General features: G+C 37.0%; 1 protein-coding gene across 1 annotated transcript; it reads left to right on the forward strand.

Moving 5' to 3' along the window:
- Positions 1-2: 2 nt before the first annotated feature.
- Positions 3-20,006, forward strand: Alg9 (alpha-1,2-mannosyltransferase Alg9). The gene is made up of 14 exons (XM_045744488.2): positions 3-399; positions 1,763-1,816; positions 3,201-3,363; positions 5,536-5,741; positions 7,175-7,288; positions 8,481-8,591; positions 10,447-10,534; positions 11,315-11,509; positions 13,586-13,763; positions 13,934-14,071; positions 14,635-14,776; positions 16,486-16,615; positions 17,129-17,259; positions 18,229-20,006. Exons 1-14 carry the CDS (start codon positions 314-316, stop codon positions 18,353-18,355), a joined length of 1,863 nt encoding a protein of 620 aa, XP_045600444.1. The 5' UTR covers positions 3-313; the 3' UTR covers positions 18,356-20,006.
- The last annotated feature ends 310 nt before the right edge of the window (positions 20,007-20,316 follow it).

Genomic DNA, 20,316 nt, shown 5'->3' on the forward strand with positions numbered 1-20,316 from the left:
CCTACACCCTCCGTTAACATTTATACAAATTTATAAAATTATAATTTGTGTGTAAAATATAAAATGTGTTGACTTTATCCCCCAAATCGCGACTTTTTCCGCAGCTGTCAAAACTTTTTAAGCGTTCATGAATGCTAAAAATTAAATGTTAATCGCGTATAAAATTGTATATTACTTTAGAATAAATGACTAGTTAGGCTGAGGGGGAGTTAAAGAGTGAGTGTATTGAGTGTGTAGTAAGCGTGATAAGAGTGTAGAGGTGTAGAAGAGGAGCAGTGATGGCGGCGAGCCCCTGCCAGGGAGGTGAGCAGTGATGGCGCCCACCGTCAGGAGCCGGGGAGGACCCCACACCAGGAAGGAGAAGGAACTCCTCAAGCGGCAGGCCAGTAGTAAAGAAGCGTAAGCACCAGCCCCGAGGGGCGTTGCTCTTCATCCCCGCCTTCTGCGTAGTCTTGCCCCTCCGTGGCTGCTGGGTCTGGCCGGGCTAGCTATGGGGGTCAGGCCGGCTCTTTGGTTTGCTGTAGGCCTACTCTAGTTTGCTGTAGGCTTACTCTAATTTGGTGTAGGCCTACTCTAGTTTGGTGTAGGCCTACTCTAGTTTGGTGTAGGCCTACTCTAGTTTGGTGTAGGCCTATTGTTTGGTGTAAGCATACTCCAATTTTTCAGTGGCTATAGTGACTATTTGTAAGTACATGCATTAAGGCCAGTGCATTTTTGTCTTGTTGATATTCAGGCAATATTATTTTCATGTATCAAGTCATATTTTAACAAATCATAGGTTTTAACTAATGGTACAAAAAAATTATGTCCCAAGCTGAGAAATTTTTACATTTTAAAGAATGTAAGTCCTTAAGATTACCAAAGGTAAGGATGGTGAAGATTATGGACGGAGACTCGTGGGGTTGTGAATGGTGTCGGTACAGACTGATGGTGTATTAAGTTATTCTGGAGTGGATATAATGTGAGGCCCTACTTACTTAGAAGGTGTATGAAGTAGGACGATGTAGTAATTACCTAAGTGTAGTTACAGGATGAGAGCTACGCTCGTGGTGTCCCGTCTTCCCAGTACTCTTTGTCATATAACGCTTTGTAGCAGTGCAATGATATTGGTTTGTGTGACTCCAAGTAGTGCAGTGCCCCCATAGGCTTATTAACTATCCCAATGAACCAAGTAGAGTTATGAAAGTTCCCAAGAATAGCCATTCTATGTCATTGTTGCTCTTTAATTTTTAACCTAATGAAAACTTGAATTATTTTTTTTTCTGTACTGTGTGAGGTGCTGTCAGGTTGCCTACGGTAACCTCGTGGCTCACTACAGGACGGCAGAGCACACTGTGGAGCCATGTATTTAACATTCATAATCCTTAGGTTGGCTGTAGGCTCATACATAGTTCAGTTGATTTTCAAGTTACTCTTTAATTAAAAAAAAACTTTGTGTTTGCCAGTGGGATACGTTTCTTATTTACGTTTTGATTCGCAGTACACATACTGATAGAGTAGTACACATACAGTACTATTTGTGGAAGTGTAGGAACTAAGGCTAAGTTAAATAATATAATACAAAATTAACTTGCATAATTTATAGGCTATGCAGGCCATGATTTAAATAATTCATAATAATAATTAATTTGCAACTACTTCACTGTCTGAATTTGCATTATGCAACTAATGAGATCTTTTATAAGAATTATTTTTTGTTATACTGTACAGTATATCAAGTCCAGTTATCAAATTGCTAGCGAAGACTTCTCACACCTTCCAGGCTTCCTGTCCCTGACAAGGTTGCTGAAAACATTGGCCGACGAGTAAGTTCCAGGTAATTATGCCATTCGTAATTAATTGCCAGCTGGTGTTTGAGTAATTAATTAACCTTTAAACAAATAATGGGCGTAATGAATTATTGTAATTGATGAATTTGTTGACCCAGTAGCTGACCTAGTTACCTGTAGTTTGGTAATTGTGTTTTGAGTTTAAATGTTTTTTTATAATACCCAGTTTTAATGTCAGCAACTTGTCATAGAACTCCAGTTTGTTAAGCACATTTCCTATCCCTAAAGCCATTTTGGTGCATGTTTACAAATTTCATTTTGTCTAAATGTTCCACTAGTTTTATCAGTCTTATTTTATCAAGTACTTTGTAGTGTATGGTCATCATTGGCATTGCAATTTAGCACCTCCTTCCTGTCCCTTCTCTTGTATATTGGTATCAAATTGGCCATCTTCCAGTTGCTAGGTAACATTACTCTTGCCAGTGAATTGCAAATATCAGTGCTAGAGGTATCCTGAATACCAGTGAAGCTTCATCAAACAGCCATGGCAATGTTTTTTCCGGTCCTACAGCCTTCATCTCGCCTAATAAGCTACCTGTATTTGCCTCCTTGCCTCTTTTGCTTATACCTGTACAGTACCTCAATTTTGCCAGCATGTCACCTGGGGTTATCTCCTCTTTAACCACACACAGCTATTCCAGCTCAGTTGTGAATTCCTTGTATTTACAATAGTTACGGTACTTAAATTTTATTGTAATTTTGTGTGTTCTCTTCCCTGTTGAGCCTAGTCAGGTCACATGGTCATTTGTTATAATTCTCCTTGTAATGTAGCAATGAGCAACTTTGGTTGTTTCTTGGCCTTAGATGCAATGTAATTTTTCTTAGCTTTATTAGGATTCTCTTCTGATGTTTGTTTATTTCTAACCCTGTTGCATCTGTTTCGATTTTTTTTCCTTATTGCTTCTTGGTATGCAATAAGAAAAAAATATATATACCCCCCATTATTCCTTAATGATGGTATTGTATGTACATATATCTTCTCAGCCTTTACATTTTCATTTGACTACTTGCATCACTACTTAAACTGACATACGTAACCCCCTTCACCCCCTCCCAATTTCTTTCTCACATTGCACATTCCCTGGATACTCTCATAATTTTGAGCAATTTCTTCTCAGTAGTGTAGTCTACTCTCTTTTACTCTCAAGACTTTTGTCTTTAGGTTTTAGTTCTATCATATAGGCAAAGACCTGGAAAGCTGCACTAAACCTAAGGACCATATGCGGGAAAAATTAATAAAATTGAACAAAATTCATATGTTTAATTTGACTTAAAAAATTTGCCTTTTTTTTAAATCATTTCTATGTTTACAATGAAATATACAGTACTGTACTTAGATAATTATATAAAAATCTGCATAATTTATTTTAGGAAGCAGAACAAGGAACATGCAGGAGCCAATGTCGTGGGTGTCGTGGAGCCCTGGACACCTGGCTCATACACAGCCCTCAAAGCCTTACTCTCAGCCCGTCTATGTGCTGCCATATGGGCTCTGATTAACGATTGTGATGAAACGTACAACTATTGGGAGCCTGTAAGTATTCTTGTCTGCTTTATACTGTACTGTCCCTTGATTTTCAATTAAAAGTAAATTTTGTAGTCATTATTTTATATTATACAGATGTAGTACGTTTATATTTTTAAAAAGGACATGTATAAAATTGTCATTGTATGATCTAACAAGTGTGTTACATATTTTTGGACGAAATTCAGTGTCAAAATGTATGATCTAATAAATTGCTTAATGGTTAATTTTGTTAATTTATTATGCTCCCCCATACCTGTTGTGTGAGTAGAAGTGGAAAAGGATAGAGGAAAGTACAATAATGGGTTCAGGAACTGAACCCCCAAAATTTAAGCTAGGCAAGTTAAAGAAACTAAACATCATCGTGTTTGATGCTCTAACACAGAATGAGAGTTTGTTAGTTGAGCCAACTGCATAACAAAATTTTGACCTATCATGCACTCCCCACACATCCAGTAGATGTCAGTAGAAAGGTCACAATTGCCTATATGCACTACCTACAATTTATAGTAGTAGATAATTTTGAATGAAATGCTTACACCACATGGATGTCTGTAGTGTTTGCACAGATTGAAGGCTGTTCCCATACTTTTAGAATAACCTACCTGATGGAGTGCTCTAGTACAATGTGTCAGCATTGAAATACCTGTACTCTACAATACTAATAAGGCGAGTAAAAGCTGAGGACAGTAGAGCTCTAGAAAGACCTTGACAAACACAAGGAGTGGGGTAGACATGTTGCTGTTATTTCAACTGCAACAAGTGTACTGTAAGGTAGTGAAGGTGGAGAAATGGTCAACAGGAGATAGAAGGAATTGACACCATGAGGAAATGGCACCTATAGGAAATTATGCAATAATTACACAATTATCAAATGCACACACTAACAAGGTAACTGTAGCAGAATATGAAGAGCAGGCAAACACGAAAAGGAAATCTTAACCTCGTGCACCACAAAAAACCTGAAGAGTGCGGGCTATTGTTGTACAATATAAGTATAAGGGCAGTAGTGTAAGTATGTGGGATGGGTACACCAGTGAGGAAGTATATGGTGGATGCAGCATAAGTGAAAAAGGTTTGATGGAATTAAATGTGACTATGCAAGTGGGTGAAACATAATGGTCATATTATAAGTCACTAAAATGGTTTAACACGAAGGATGTACAAGGGTGAAATGAAAATATCATACAGTAGAGGTAGACAACCAGTATCTTAGAAGGGAAAACAGAATAATATGTATACAAAAACAGTGAGGGGAGGGGGAGGGGTCAGAGTTTGAATGAATAAAAGTTTGTGTGGTAGCCAGCCCCTGGGGGATGGGGGGCACTTGAGAGGGAGCAAGGCATTGTCTATTGATAGAAAAATAGAGGTTTGTAACATGACTAGTAATTTACTTAGATTAAGACAACTTAAGCATATAAGGATTGGTTAAGAATACTGTACTATCTAACAGCTGTTGAGGAGAGAATAAGCATACTGCATATAATTACTACATACAAGATATTGAATGGAATAAAAAGTTAGGCAAGGACATCAGTGAAAGCTATAAACTCAAACTAATCAAAAATGGAAGGAAGCTCTCGAGCTCTGTGCGAGTGCTCAAAAGTGGAATGCACTGAAAAAAGTAATGGAAGTCATCCCTATCCACAACTTGAACAAATATGACAGAATTTGAACATTAGGAGTTTTAAGAGCTAACCATATACAAAAAGCTAGGAAGTGAGGATAATAAAGAGTTGTGGACAAAAGCACACAACATTGCATTAACCACTTAGTAATTCTGAAATGGAAATTTAATACTGTAACTTCAGAAATGGATTTTTCAGCCAGGCTGTTGTTATTGTTGGCTTGCAGGCTATAGAAACCTGGTTATTAGGTAGTCGCTAGGAATCTAAACTGAGATTTAAAATTAAAAGTAAGTAAAACAAAAGCATGCATTTAAAATACACTGAATATATCTGCAGTGTTACATACTGTACTTGAATCAGTTTCCTATACATTATTCCCATAAATACCACGATTGTACCTTTCGTAACAGTTTTCTTTTAAAGTTGGACTTGAGTAACAGGTAGTTTCTTTGTAGTTAGTTTCAGGAATCTATATTAGCAGTTTCTTGATGCTTTATTGTATTCTGTAGTGTGTTATTCTTAATAAATAATATTTAATTCAATTTTCTCCTAGACACACTTCTTGTTGTATGGAAAAGGATTCCAAACGTGGGAATATGCTCCTCAGTATGCCCTCCGCTCCTACACCTACATCCTCATCCATGCAGTTCCTGGCTGGATATATTCCAATCTGTTGCAATCGAACCGCATGCTTGTATTCTTCTTTATACGGTGCATGTTGGCCTTGGGCTGCTCAGGCTGTGAACTCTACTTTTACAGGTAATTTATAAGATTACTTGTACTTGTAACTACATTAATATAGTTTATAACTCTTTTTCAAGTAGTACAGTACTGTACTTTATGAAAATAGCTGCTGTCGCCTCGAATAATAATATTAATTTCAGTATTCAGGAAAAGATCTTGTATAGTTTTCCTCAATATTAATAAGGTCACTTAATGTTTTCATGCTAGTTCTCCTACTCGTCCAATGCCTCCCCATTTTATAGGGATGTTGGCATAGCTTGTACATTCAGTCTATAATTGTCACTGTCTTGTATTAAAATTTCTGCTAGCATCTTGTCTGTATTTGCCACATTTTTGGGATGTTAATTTAAATTGTGGTATTGCTGATTTTAAGATAATTTCTTTGGGGGTGGGGGGGACAGGATGCCTGTGCACGTATATACATTAGGCTTACATCAAGGTCCCCCCCCCCCCTCCCCCCAAGGTCGAAATACTGACTCTTCCCTGGAAGCAGTGCCATGATAGTTGACTAACTCCTGAATACCTGTTTACTGTTAGGTGAACTGAAGCATTAGATGAAAGGAAACGTGCCCAACTATTTCTGATTTGCCTGGGATTCGAACCCGGGATTCCCGATTATGAATCGAGAACATGCCCAACTGTACTGTACTACCGAGACCTTCGTACAGTATTATGAAATACAGGGCTGTACAGTACTTTATTGGCTTGTATTTTCCCAGCACCCTTTTTTATTTTAATTACAATATGACATCATCTTTATAAATACATTACATAATTTTAATTGTTTTTTTTTACTGCATTTGCTTGTGGTTTAAGGCACAATCTAGCATTCAGAATCTGAAATGATTAGGGGCCAAGCTCATTGTGAATGTTATATTTTCTGATTCTCAGTCTGGCTTTGATGGCCATGTAGACAGCACAATCATACATGTAACTGGTAATGTATGCAGACGAGGAGTCACAATAACATGGCTGAAATATGTTGACCAAACCACACACTAGAAAGTGAAGGGACGACAACATTTCGGTCTGTCCTGGACCATTCTCAAGTCGATTGAGAATGGTCCAGGATGGACTGAAATGTCGTCGTCCCTTCACTTTCTAGTGTGTGGTTTGGTCAACAACTGGTAATGTAACTTGTAGAATTTGTTTTACAAATTTGTTTTAACACTTAAATATTTGTATGCACTGAGGTGAAGGAATAATAATGCATTAATGTATATATTGTATTGTCATTTTGTTATCTTACAGCAGCTTCTGTAAGCATAATTATTCAGCATTCTATTGAAAAATCATTACAATTTATATTCCATTACTTCCCCTTTTTCCTGTTTGTTGGAAAAGGGATGTATTTTGTTTGTAGTGCTCAATAGAGGTGCATTCTGCACACTGTATTAACCATAACAAAAAACAAAATCAGTAACATATTGGTGTTTTATATTTTTCAGAGGAATATGTAAGGAATTTGGAGCAAATGTTGGCAGGGTGACACTGGGCATCTTGGTATTTTCTGCTGGCATGTTTATTTCCTCAACAGCATATCTGCCCTCCAGCTTTGCTATGTAAGTTTTCTCTGTGTTTAGTAAGGGCAATTACCTATCAAGGCGTCTAATTTGCTATTTTTCTCTTATGTAGTAAAGGTCACCTCAGATGATACCTAACTTGCTGTTATAATAATTTGATTATACCACAGTATAAGGTACAGTACAGTACCTATTACTGTAACCTACTGTACCAGAAGGTACAGTAGTTTATTTCATTTAAAGTTTGGGGATTAACCATTGATTAAACAACTATTTAAATGTACTGTACTATATCGAGGTGTGCATGGCTACAAAATATTAATAAATCAAATGTGAAAAGTCACAAAGGACAATTGGAGCACAGGAGGAAATTGGAGATAGCAATTGGAGCAGTGTACGTGTCAAGTGGTACCTTCCCTCGAAGGCACTAACACGCAAAATATTCTGGGAACAATGAATCAAATGAGTATTAGGATTTGAATAATAATGGCTGAATTACAATACTCACACAAGTTGTGAGATACAGTATTAGAATGCTCTAGTGTGGGTTTAGTAGAAATGGAGAAGTATAGAGTTTCTTTCGTGATTGTTGTATAAAAGTTTGCTAGTACCTGTAATTTGAAAAAATGTATAACCTATTATTATTCCATACAGAACAGTGCAATCTCAGAAGTCCATACAATATACAAAATACAATAGTGGAAACTTTAAAATTCTGGTGTGATTTAGTCGATAGAACCCATATTTAAAATTTCGGAACAGGGACCAACGCTTTTAAATAGAACCATCCCAGTATCACTGCTGTTAGTCGATCATATTAAAAAAATATAAAGTTTACTATTTTTTTACCTTATATAGTAGAGAAAATATCATTGAAAAAAGTTTCAAAATATATTTCTGTAATAGTGGTGATGTACATTTTTTTCACTTGCCTGGTACTGTAAAGTACCAGTATATCTCTTACTGTAGTTGAACACAGTCTCCATATTAAAGAAGAGAGAATCTAAATTTGGGTATGTCACAGCCGATTACTGTATCAAGAAGTAACTTTTAGGAACGTGTAACAAAGAAACGGGTAACAAAGTAAGGTCAGGAGTTATGCTTTTGTAAAGTGAGAAAGCTGGCATGTCAGGTAAGTCAAATAAATTCCCCACAAAATTTACTTAATTTCCTGTTTATAACTGTACATGTAATTATATATAATGTAATAAACCTCTTATGTTTGTTTTAGGTACATGACATTGATGTCTATGGGAGCTTGGTATCACCAGTCTTATGAGCTTGCCATATTTACTACAGCCGTGTCAACCTTCCTTGGCTGGCCCTTTGCTGGAGCTATAGGGTATGTTGGATTTATTTCTGAAATGGTTTACATTGCATATTTCTGCATGCTATCTTTGGCAATTAAGGTTTAGTAATGGATAACTGTTAATCGTTACATCAAATTCCCCATTTTCCTTTTTCATGGACTGTTAGGCACGATCCCAGAAGAAATAAGAGAGTAAATATAAGAATAATAGATAATAAAAAACACATCATCAGCTGTTCCCTTCTCCCCCCCACCCCCCTACGCCCAACCACTTGGATTGGACGGTACAGCGACGGTCTCGCTTCATGCAGGTCGGCGTTCAATCCCCGACCGTCCAAGTGGTTGGACACCATTCCTTCCCCCTGTCCCATCCCAAATCCTTATCCTGACCCCTTCCCAGTGCTAAATAGTTGTAATAGCTTGGCGCTTTCCCCTAATAGTTTCCTTCCTTCCTCCTTCCCCCCCCCCCCCCTCCTCCCTATATCATACTCATGGCATAAAACCCAATAGTAATACTCCAGCATTACATCTACATGAGCACCCCTTCCCTCCCTTTTCATACAGTCAAGTGTAAAGTGCCTCCTGTGAGTTACTGTACTTAGTGTCATCCTTTTGCTCTTAAACTAATTCCCATAACCTTATTCCCATTTATTCCCTACACCTTCTTGAGTGGCATTCACACCCAATCCCTACTCACTTACTAATAATATCTGTCAGTTTTCTTAGCGTTCTTCTTCTTATCATCCTTTCTTCAAATTTACTTTTTTTATCATCCAATCATTCCTTTTTATTTTATTTATTTTTTTTTTTTTTGAGATATATACAAGAGTTGTTACATTCTTGTACAGCCACTAGTACGCGTAGCGTTTTGGGCAAGTCCTTAATCCTATGGTCCCTGGAATACGATCCCCTGCCGCGAAGAATCGTTTTTTCATCCAAGTACACATTTTAGTGTTGCGTTAAACAGAGGCTACAGTTAAGGAATTGCACCCAGTAAATCCTCCCCGGCCAGGATACGAACCCATGACATAGCGCTCGTGGAACGCCAGGCGAGTGTCTTACCACTACACCACGGAGACTGCTTGCGTCTCAATATGACCCAACCACTTTGATAAATTCCCCCTCAGTCCTGCGATTAACCAAAACTTGTAATCCACATTTTACCAAACATTTTCATTCCTTACTTTCTATCCTTCTAACTCTACAAATGTATCTCAAATTGAGCATTTCAAAAGTATTAACTCTTAATTTTTCATTCTAATGCCTTGCATCTTGTTTTTGCTAACTGCAACCTGTAGCACTACTTATTTCACATACTATACAAACTTTCTCCTCTCCCTCTCTCCACCACTAGTAATTTACTTTTTTCCCCACATTCACTTTTAGCAGACATTTTTTACATACATCACCAAAACTTCTAGTTTGCATATATCCCCTATCATATTCTCCTAGAAGTTCATCTTTATTTTTATATAAAGTTTCAGTCATTGCTTTTTATAATTATCTAGCACAGTACCAGTTCCCCATGCGTTCAAATAAATATTACACACCAATTCCATTCAGTTCTCCCCGCTGAAGCTCATCATTTCTGCATGTATCTTTTTCAATGCCTTCACCATTCCAGTATTTCAGCTTCTGAACTGATGTATTAATTTCTTCACATGAAAGTCAAATGAGGTATTTTGTCTTGCCTCTTCTGACACCTATGAAATGAACTTTGTTTACATTTGCAAATATTTTACGCTTCAATAACTTGTATAGCTTATCAACGTATAAGTAGAAATGTACAAAAACATCTATGAATATAGTTTTTGAAATTGAATAGTGACTTCCTCTTTTGTGAACAGCTATTAATATATGCCCATGTATATGGGATATATATTTGCAGGATTCCAATTGCTTATGACATTGTGTTTCGAAAGAAGCAAGTTATGATGTTCATCAAATGGTGCATCATCTCTGCTGGTACAGTTTTGGTATGTATGTCAACATTATGGACTGTATGATTACTTGCATAAGCAGGTATCATATGTAACCTGTGCGTTTCTGAAGTGCAGAGGAGAAACTGTTAATGAACATTCATTTTATACAAATTCACAATAACAAAGTCACGAATTAAAACCTGGGGCTCAGTAGCCTTTCAGGTTCACTTTATTTTGCTAATCACTTAGTGAAATTAAGACCATGTTTTCACAAAACAGAGCAGAATTTTGTCATTTGAATAAAGCCAATAGCTGTACATACTTACCTAGTTATATTTGTGGGAGATGAGCCATGGCTTATCATGGTGCGCAGGCTGGAAAGGCACATGCCAATCTGTAGATGTTTGCTTACCTGCATGCTTCGTCGTGTGGGATGTAAAGTGACAAATTATTTTTAGCATTGATGTATATAAGAGTTTCAACGGGCAGTAGATGGACAGGTGTTACTAAAGATAGTGGCAAAGAAAAAAATGCATGTATGGGATAAATATTACAACAAATACTGTATGAGCATTTTTATGCAGGCGATGAGGCACAATAACGTGGCTGAAGTATGTTGACCAGACCACACACTAGAAGTTGAAGGGACGACGACGTTTCGGTCCGTCCTGGACCATTCTCAAGTCGAAACGTCGTCGTCCTTTCAACTTCTAGTGTGTGGTCTGGTCAACATGAGCATTTTTACACAGAATTTTGGTATGGAGTCGGTTGCAAATGATAACTTATCGCTAGGATGTTACTGTTTTTCTTTTGCAATGCTTTGTTTTCTTTCAGATACCCATGATTCAGATCGATTCTCAGTACTTTGGACGTTTAGTGATTGCTCCACTCAACATTGTGGTGTACAACATCTTCACTTCTCATGGCCCAGACTTGTATGGTACAGAACCATGGACTTTCTATATCTTCAATGGTTTCCTCAACTTTAACATTATATTTTTAGCAGCACTAGCTTCACTCCCTGTATATGTAAGTAACTTGATATCAGATTCGTTTAATAGTGTACCGGTATTTAAGATGAGCAGACCAAAAAGATTATAAACATTTTAGTGTCGCCGCGCGGTCGCCCAAAACAAATGGCAACTAAACTAGATAGTATACAGTTAACTCCCCGGTGCGCGAAAGTGTTAAAATATAACTATTGTATTTATTTTACCGAGAGTACCTGTAAAATACTGTAGTGTATGTGGACAAAGGACTTTTATGAAGTGGATGTGATTTTAAACCGTGTAGCCAACTTACGTCAGAAAACATAACATTGTAGTTTGTTAAAACAAAAATTGTACAGTAATTAGGAAAGACAGTATTAGTTTTAGGTACAGTAATTGGGTTCCTAAAGTATGGTGCCTTTTAAAGAAGTTTTAAATGTAGATAATGTTCAAAAGTTTCCTTTGACAAGTCATCTTTCTAGTAAAAGTGCAGTTGTGGCGCTTAACATTTTTGTTATTTGTGTAGCAATTTGTCAATTTTGTCCAATTATATGAACAGGTGGATATCAAGATAAATTTTTCTTAATGTTCTGCTATACAGTACTTTTGTTGTAATTTCCGAGTCAAGGCTCCTTGGATGCTCCCTGAGCCAGAACCTTTATGGTCCACCCAGGACTCCTTAACATCCACCAGGCTCTTGTGACCTTTAGTCCCACCATGATGGGTATCTGTAAGTGATCCTCTCTCATTTTTAGGGAACGGAATCTAACTCAAGCCACTATTGAATGGCCAATTTGCTATGATATACAGTAAAGGAATAAATCACAAACCTCAAACACCCCCCCTTACAGTACAGTGCTGTAAGTGATAATAGCAGTTTTTAACGCAGTGCAGATTACTTTTTTGTTGAATAAAGCTACACTGGCAGTCATCATAATAGAAAGGTTATGTGAACTGGGAATATCCACTTAAACTCCAAACCATCCAACCTCTCAAGAGATAGGACAAGGGTCAGAATGAGAGAATCTCATGACCCCGAAAAGAACATTTCGTTAATCTCGAAAATTGTTTTGGCTTGGGTCCCTCAGATACTCCCTGAGCCACCTCTCTCTATTAAAACACATGAAAAGTAACCCAAAAAAGGCAATTTACCTTAGCAGGAAAACAAAGAATCAAGAGCCACAGGAAAGAGAAGCACTTGTCAGCAATGACCGCCACCACCATGCACCAAGACTGGACTTGGACCATGGACCAAGATTCCATGCCTGGAGAGAAGTGCTGTTCAAGGTTCCAGACTGTAGGGAAAGAGTACCTACTCAAAGCATATGTAGAAGTAAAAAGAGGTATGTCCCAAGGTGTGGACCAAGCAATAACAGCACAGAAACCGAGTGCAATGCAGTAATCTTTCATAACCTGACTGCTATAAATAACCTGTTACATGTTGAGGTATCTCAAGAATGTTCTGTGATTTGCATCCATACTAAGCTTGAGAACATCTTATGTAGTGCAGGGGTTTAATATATCTAACATTTTATACTTGAATCAAGTCACTACCAAGATTGGAACACAATACTACATCCAATATATGCACATCTACAAAGGAAAAATTTTGAAAATTCAAATTAGATAATCAATTTGCACATTAGAGAAGGGAAGAAATCTTAATGAACTGAAAATTAAATAATTGTCTGAAAGGGTGAAAAAGTTGCTATACAAATAAAATAAGCAATAAAAATATTTTTAAGGATATGAGTAAAATGATAGAAGCACAAATGGAGCAGAGCAGGATAGAATGCCTAAGTATTGCATGCTAAATGCTGTCAGGTAAAATAAATCTGGACTGACATAATGTATTTCAGAAATGGTAGTTTAGAAGTACAGTGCTGTACAGTATAACTATGCAAATGCAGTACAGTATATACAGAATTGGATGAGTGTACACTAGAGTGTACATATTGTACAGTAATCTAAAAAATTTACCTAAGGCAATTTGCTTAAATCTGGAAGAATCTGCATACATATGAGCAGTTAAATAATACAAGCATCCAGTTATAGATTCAATTTAGAAACCAATTTTTTGTTTACCAGCATTTTATTAATAATATTTCACATACAGGGCGTGATGTCATATGTGATGCAACTACCAAAGAAGAATAGTGCGTATCTTCCCTTGTGGTTGAGCCTGTCTCCCATGTATCTGTGGCTGAGCATCTTCATGCTGCAGCCACACAAGGAGGAGCGCTTCCTCTTCCCTGTGTACCCTCTCTTCTGTCTCTCGGGTGCTGTTACTGTTGGTAGGAAGAGTTGTCTTATGAGCAGTTTTTTCGAACTTACAAAACTTTGCCAACTTTCATTCTTGTATGGATGATACTTTAAGTCTTTTGTGATGATTGAAGCTTTTTAAGATAAAATGAGATGGATGATCTGTCAGATATTTTCTATTTGTTCTGTTTGTATTTTGCAGATTGCTGTCAGAAGCTGTGGTCATTACTCTTGACAGTAAAGCGCCAGCACTATTTGAATCACACCAACTGGCTTGCCCTCACTGTTGTCATCATCACTTCCACACTTGGTGTTTCACGCATTGTTGGCCAGTATAGAGGTAACATATATTGTACAAGGTTTTTTTCTGGTTTCAATGTTTTTCAATGATTCCCTTCTATTTCCTGTTTATATATATTTTTTATGGAAATTTTCTTTGTTTTAACACTTTATATTTTCTTTTTCAAGCACATAATTTTGTGTGTTAAGAACTATAATGAGTTGAAAAGAGTATAAAGTGATGACAAGGATGTAGAGAAACACCATTTGGTAGTAGATTTCATTAATGATGGTGATTCACCTGTAACTGACCTAAAATCAATATTCTATGAAGTCCTTACTGGCAAAATTTCATTTTCAGTAAATTAAAACTTCAATTTAAACTAGCGTTTACATGCAATACTTACTGAATTAGCACAGAAATTCTTCCGCAATTTTCATTCCATGAAACTGAAACCTGGACAATTCTTATGCATTTTTAAAGTTTACAAATTTTGTGTTGTATTAAATGGTTGTAGTAACACACCAGTTTATTTAAAGTCACATGGCTATTACCATTTTATTTTTATTTTTATAGCATGTTAACCCAAATTATGTACTGTACCAATTCAATTTGTCCTGCAGCATACCATGCACCACTAGAAACCTTCATGGAGTTGAATCGGCTGGCAGCCGAGGAAGGCTTTCCGTCAGACCGCACCATTAATGTGTGTGTGGGCAAGGAGTGGCACAGGTTTCCCTCGTCTTTTTTTCTTCCTGGCTTAAAGTGAGACATGTCATGTTTTCATGTTACTTTTTAACTATGTATAGTATGTTTTGATATTCTTTGTTAGCAGTATGTTGTATTTTTGTTTTAATTAATCTTCTTGTAAGCTTCATCTATACACAATGTTTTGTCAAGTCCTATTTTCACAAATAGATTTCTTTTTAGCCTAAGATTTCCTTAAAATGGGTACTTTTATATCTCATCTTGCAGATTAATAATCTTCATTCACAATTCTATACTGGACAAATAATTTTTCAATAAACTAAGGAGATCCTTACTTGGTATTTAGAAGGCATTTTGACCATGATGTACACTGTACAGTGAGAACATTAAAAAAATATAAAGGTGTAAATTTGGTACGTACAATATACAGTAGATCCTGGGTTCTTGACAGTGGGACTATGACCACTTTTGTGTGGGGTAAAAGTCTAGTGTTAACTGTAATGGAACACCTCTTTCTGGTGAGTCCTCTCTGTATCTCACCAATTACCCACCTGGGAGTCCTCCAAACCTACGTATCACACCAGGCTCTTGACAAATCATGAGGGGCCTACTGGAGGCAGGACCAAAATCTGGCTTCTTCAATAGAGGCATAAGGGAGTAGGAATACAAGATCAACCATAGTAATGTACTGAAGAGAAAACCACCAGAAAAGCAACTGCTCGGACAACATTTGTAACCGTATATCAAACTATGTACACATTGTCTAGGTCCAACTGCTAGTTAATGCCACACCTTTGCCACCAGATGGCAGCCTCAGTGAGAAGACCCTGGGCAGCTACCCCAGTAATTTATGTACCGCTCAAGCAAGACTCCCTGAACAACAAAGGAAGGGAAGGGTGGGAATTGGGAGATACAGTTGGTTGATCCTCCTGGTTGATCAGATCTGCAACCTGAAGTCCTGGTCAGAGACTGCGCCGTAGGGACATTGATCCATGAAATTATCAACAGGCTGGTAGGTGTACAGAGGCAACCCAACGGAAAGAGGTGATTTATTACATTAAATGCTGGATTTCTGGGAGAGCTTCCCTTTGTATTTTCACCGAGCTCTTTTAGTATGAAAAGGAAGACAACAAACAGAATGATTGGTGAAATGAAGAGGGTGCAAGAGAGTCAGAAGACATGAACCCGCACAATTGCCCAGGTCAAAGAATCCAAAGAAGTGGTCAGTACTGCAAGCAGCAGACTCGGTCGACCTGCAAAGAGCAGGAAAGCAAATGAAAGCACCCAGCAAGCCAGCAAGAAAACTGAGAGCTGAAATAAGGAAACAAGGATACAGGCCCAACAAACAGCGAGCCTACTTGAACATCGCCGTTGGAACACAGGAAACGGAGCACCTCCCCCCAACAGCCAGAGGTGGCTGGGCAAGGGGTTTTCCAGTAATCCAAGTCTTATAACCAAGAGAGCCCTTAGGCACACTCATGGTTTTTGTCCAGTGTGTCACCCAGTAAGACAGTGCAGGCTGAAGGAACCAAGACCCAGGACAAAGGAAGACATTTCTATTTATTTATTCATATTTATTATTGTATAAACATTTCTTTAATGAAAATACATTGATAGTTATTGTGCGTGCACATTGAAATTGTATGACTGGGATCATGTGTGTTTAGCAAATTCAATACTAGTTTGCAGGTGTTGTACTGAATACTTACTGTGCATGATGTTGAAAGACTTGGAACACATTAGTATGATAATCTTTTTATCAACAGTTGGAATCTTCAGTTCATTGAAAGTGAATTCAGAGGTCAGTTACCAAAGCCCTATTCCAAAGAAGCCAATGGGACTAGCATTATTCCTGATAAAATGAATAATGCAAATATTGAGGAGAAATCCAGATATGTAAGTATTGAAAGTAATATAGTATGGCATATATTGATTATATATATGTTACTTGCCACTTCTATTTCACCAAATAAATTAGTTATGTAAATATGAGATACTGATACTACTGTTTAGTTTAATTAGTGGAGGAGGAGGAGAGGGAAGGAAGTCTGGGGAAGATTGTTGAGAGATCTTGTTAGTGTGTCAGAAATGGGGAGTAGTTATGAATAGTCAACATGGTCCCTATGTTTCTCCATATGTTTGTTTCCTCACCCTATGAAAGAGAAAAATTGGTTGATGTTCATTATAAATAGATAATATGAATTCTGCATACAGTACTTGTACATACTGTATTCCCGTACAGTATATAAATATATCCAATGTGCTGCTGTATATATTTATATATATATACAGTTCAGTATCTAGAAATGTATACATTTGTATGCATGTTTTGCTCGATATTTTGGGGTATGTATGAGTACCAATTTGAAAGTCATGCAATGTGTGTAAAATATTTTGTAATTTTTTCAGGTGTCACTGAGCAATTGCCACTTTCTGGTAGACCTGGACAGAGAGGAGGAAACGGCAAGAGAGCCTCGTTACTCAAAACGCACTTCGGAGTGGACTGTGCTGCTTACTGTACCGTTCATGGATGCTGCCAGGTAAATAACCTTGAGGATAAGTTGCTAATATTAGACAGTTATATCATGCAATTGGTAAAGGAAATATCTTAAGACGGTAACATGAAAATTGACCAATTTTAAGCAATTATACAGTATAATGCTACAACCCATCCTCCAAATGGACAGTACAGTTTAATACTAAGTGTAATAAGTACATTTCCTTACTGGCATACATAGTACATAATTGCACTTAAGGGCTGTTACATTTACCTCCCCATTTATTTTCCTCATTTTTGATTAAGACACTTAGAATTTTAGGATGAAGTTATCAAGTTCAATTTGCTATACATAAGTTTTAAATATCAGGAATTTCTTTTTCAGTTTTATTAAACAATAGAGATTTTATACAAAATTTGAAAATATCCTGAGTTACTTTATAATTTATTGATATATTTTAGTTTTATTTGTTTTATAAAACTGTAATATCAATATAGCTATAGGTTAAGTACTAATTGTAATTAAGAAGCAATAAAATGCTTATCTTCAAACACTAAGAAGGTTAGGTTGTGGTTTTCTACTCAGCTTTTCAGGTAAATTCAAATATTCACAATATATTTGACAGTACAGTTTAATACTAAGTGAAAATAAGTACAATTCCTGACTGCTATGAACAGTACGCATAAAGCGACGGTCTCGCTTCACGCAGGTCGGCATTCAATCCCCGACCATCCAAGTAGTTGGACACCATTCCTTCCCCCGTCCCATCCCAGATCTTTATCCTGACCCCTTTCAAGTGCTATATAGCCATAATGGCTTGGCGCCTTCCCTTGATAATTCATTCATTCCTTCCCCATTTTTGGAGGACGGGCTGAATCATGAAATAGAAAATGGTGCATGCACATATACTGTATATCAAAGTAGATAATATATAAAATAGTTATTAGTGATGTAATAATTTTAGTAAATAATATCTTTGTCTTCAATACTATTTTCAGAATTCCATTTCAGATCTCATCGATTTTTCCGTGCTTTTTATGTTCCCTTCCTCACCGAGCGACACTGCACATACATTAATTACACTCTGATGAAATCCACCAAATGGAAACCCAAAAGTAAATATGCTGGGCATTTATAGTAACAATAGCGGGATTAGTGTGTGTGTGTGCGTGTGTAATATGTATGAATGTAACATGTGTTTCTAAGAAGAAAAAAAACTTTAAAAACTGTCGGTTACCTGGCTATTATTCCAGCACTGGTGAAGCAGAGGACTTGGGCCAACTGTGATTAGTGCAAAAGTAATTTAAACCAGCTTTGTATATTGCAACTTGGTCTATTGTTGTCCACCTACGCATTTTTTTTATATTCATTGGACTCCTAAGTTTGTAATATATTAACATTAAGGAATGTTTAATAAAAAGATTTATTATTTAACATGACTATTTTTGCTTTTGATGGAATGTTTATAAAGTGAGAATCTGTTTGCCTTATAAATGTCGCATGTTAATTCACATATAGTACTGTAATGTTCTTGCAAAAAACAAAATTGATGTGACTGCTACCATTCTTAAGATGATTATCTTGAGATGATTATGTGTTTATACTGTGTGTAGATTTTCCATATTTGTAAATCTATTGGTTAAGAAAAGCTTAGTCTATTTGGCAAAAGAGATGGCATCACAATAAGTGTTATTCATCTTTAGTGTGCATTGATCATTGAAATTAAAAATTGTCCCCAATAGAACATTTTACTTGCGCTGAAGTACCTGTAGCTAGGCAGTCGAACATTCCGTTTGAACCACCAATATTGTTTAATATGCATGATGGGAGATTACCAGTGTTGGGGTGGGAGTGTGCATGCTGGTGATTGTCCAACCACCACTTGCATTGGTCCTCATAGAAGGGTTTGGTTGGTCATCGAGCAGATTCTATCTAGAAAGGAAATGGTAATTTTGTGTGTGTGTGTGTGTGTATTCAGGCACAGGCTCATTCATACACACTTTCATTCATACATATACTAAATTTATTGATATTAAAATCACGGGTGTAAAAATGCATGCTTACTCTTTCATTATCTTCATCTCCATCTTCCTCTCTCTCCCCCTCTTCCTCCTCTTCCCTCTCTCCCATCTTCCTCCTTCTTTTCCCTCTTCCTCCTCATTTTCCCTCTTCTTTTCCTTCTTTCCCACTTTCTCCTTCCACATATCCCCTTCCGAGTTCTCTCTCTCTCCCCTTCCATTTTCCCCTTTCCACTCTCCCCTTCCAAGTCCCCTTTCCAACTCTCCCCTTCCAAGTCCCCTTTCCAACTCTCCCCTTCCGTGTCCCCTTTTCATCTTCCATATCCCTTTTCCCATATCTCCTTATCCTTTTTTATCCCCTATTTATCCTCCTGGCATCTCTATCTCCCATTGCATTTTCTCCCTCCATTCTTTCTGCATTTTTCTTTTCTCCATTTCACCTGCACCATCAGTCACAATCTCTGTTGTTTCTGTTAGGTAGTAAGTTTTCGGGTAAACAGCTGCTTCTCTGACCAAGAAGCTTTGTATGGTTAATTATGATTGGACAATATTTTGAAAGAAATCATCATTTACTTTTCATGTAATCATTTCTTTAAAGATGAAAATACCAGTTAATAATGAAGAGAATTTTTCAGTATTTTTTTATTAACCATTCAAATGCCATTGTAATATTTACAATAATACAAGTACTGTACTAGTAATTATTACATATTTGTATAAATTAAGGAACTTGGTTTGTAAGGTTTTGTAAAATAAATTTGATGAATCAAATGTATTTTTATGAGCCAAGTTGCTGGAAAAGTACAAACAATTACAGGAATATACGTAAAATGTACACTAAATAGAAGTGTAAAGAGAGGAGATAAAAAATGTGGTGGATACCTGTAATGTGGTACTAGAACTAGGTAAATGCAAATTGTTCACATTGTTTAGCAGCGACCTCCAACGACAACACGCACTGCTGCACTGCCATACCATGAAGCGGTTATGGCTGAGAAAAGGAATGCATGAACTCAACAATCAGGAAGGTTAAGAAAAAAAACCCAGGTACGATACTGTATTAAAATTCAAAGCAGAAGAC

Source organism: Procambarus clarkii, chromosome 32 (assembly GCF_040958095.1).
Source record: "Procambarus clarkii isolate CNS0578487 chromosome 32, FALCON_Pclarkii_2.0, whole genome shotgun sequence".
NCBI lineage: Eukaryota > Metazoa > Arthropoda > Malacostraca > Decapoda > Cambaridae > Procambarus > Procambarus clarkii.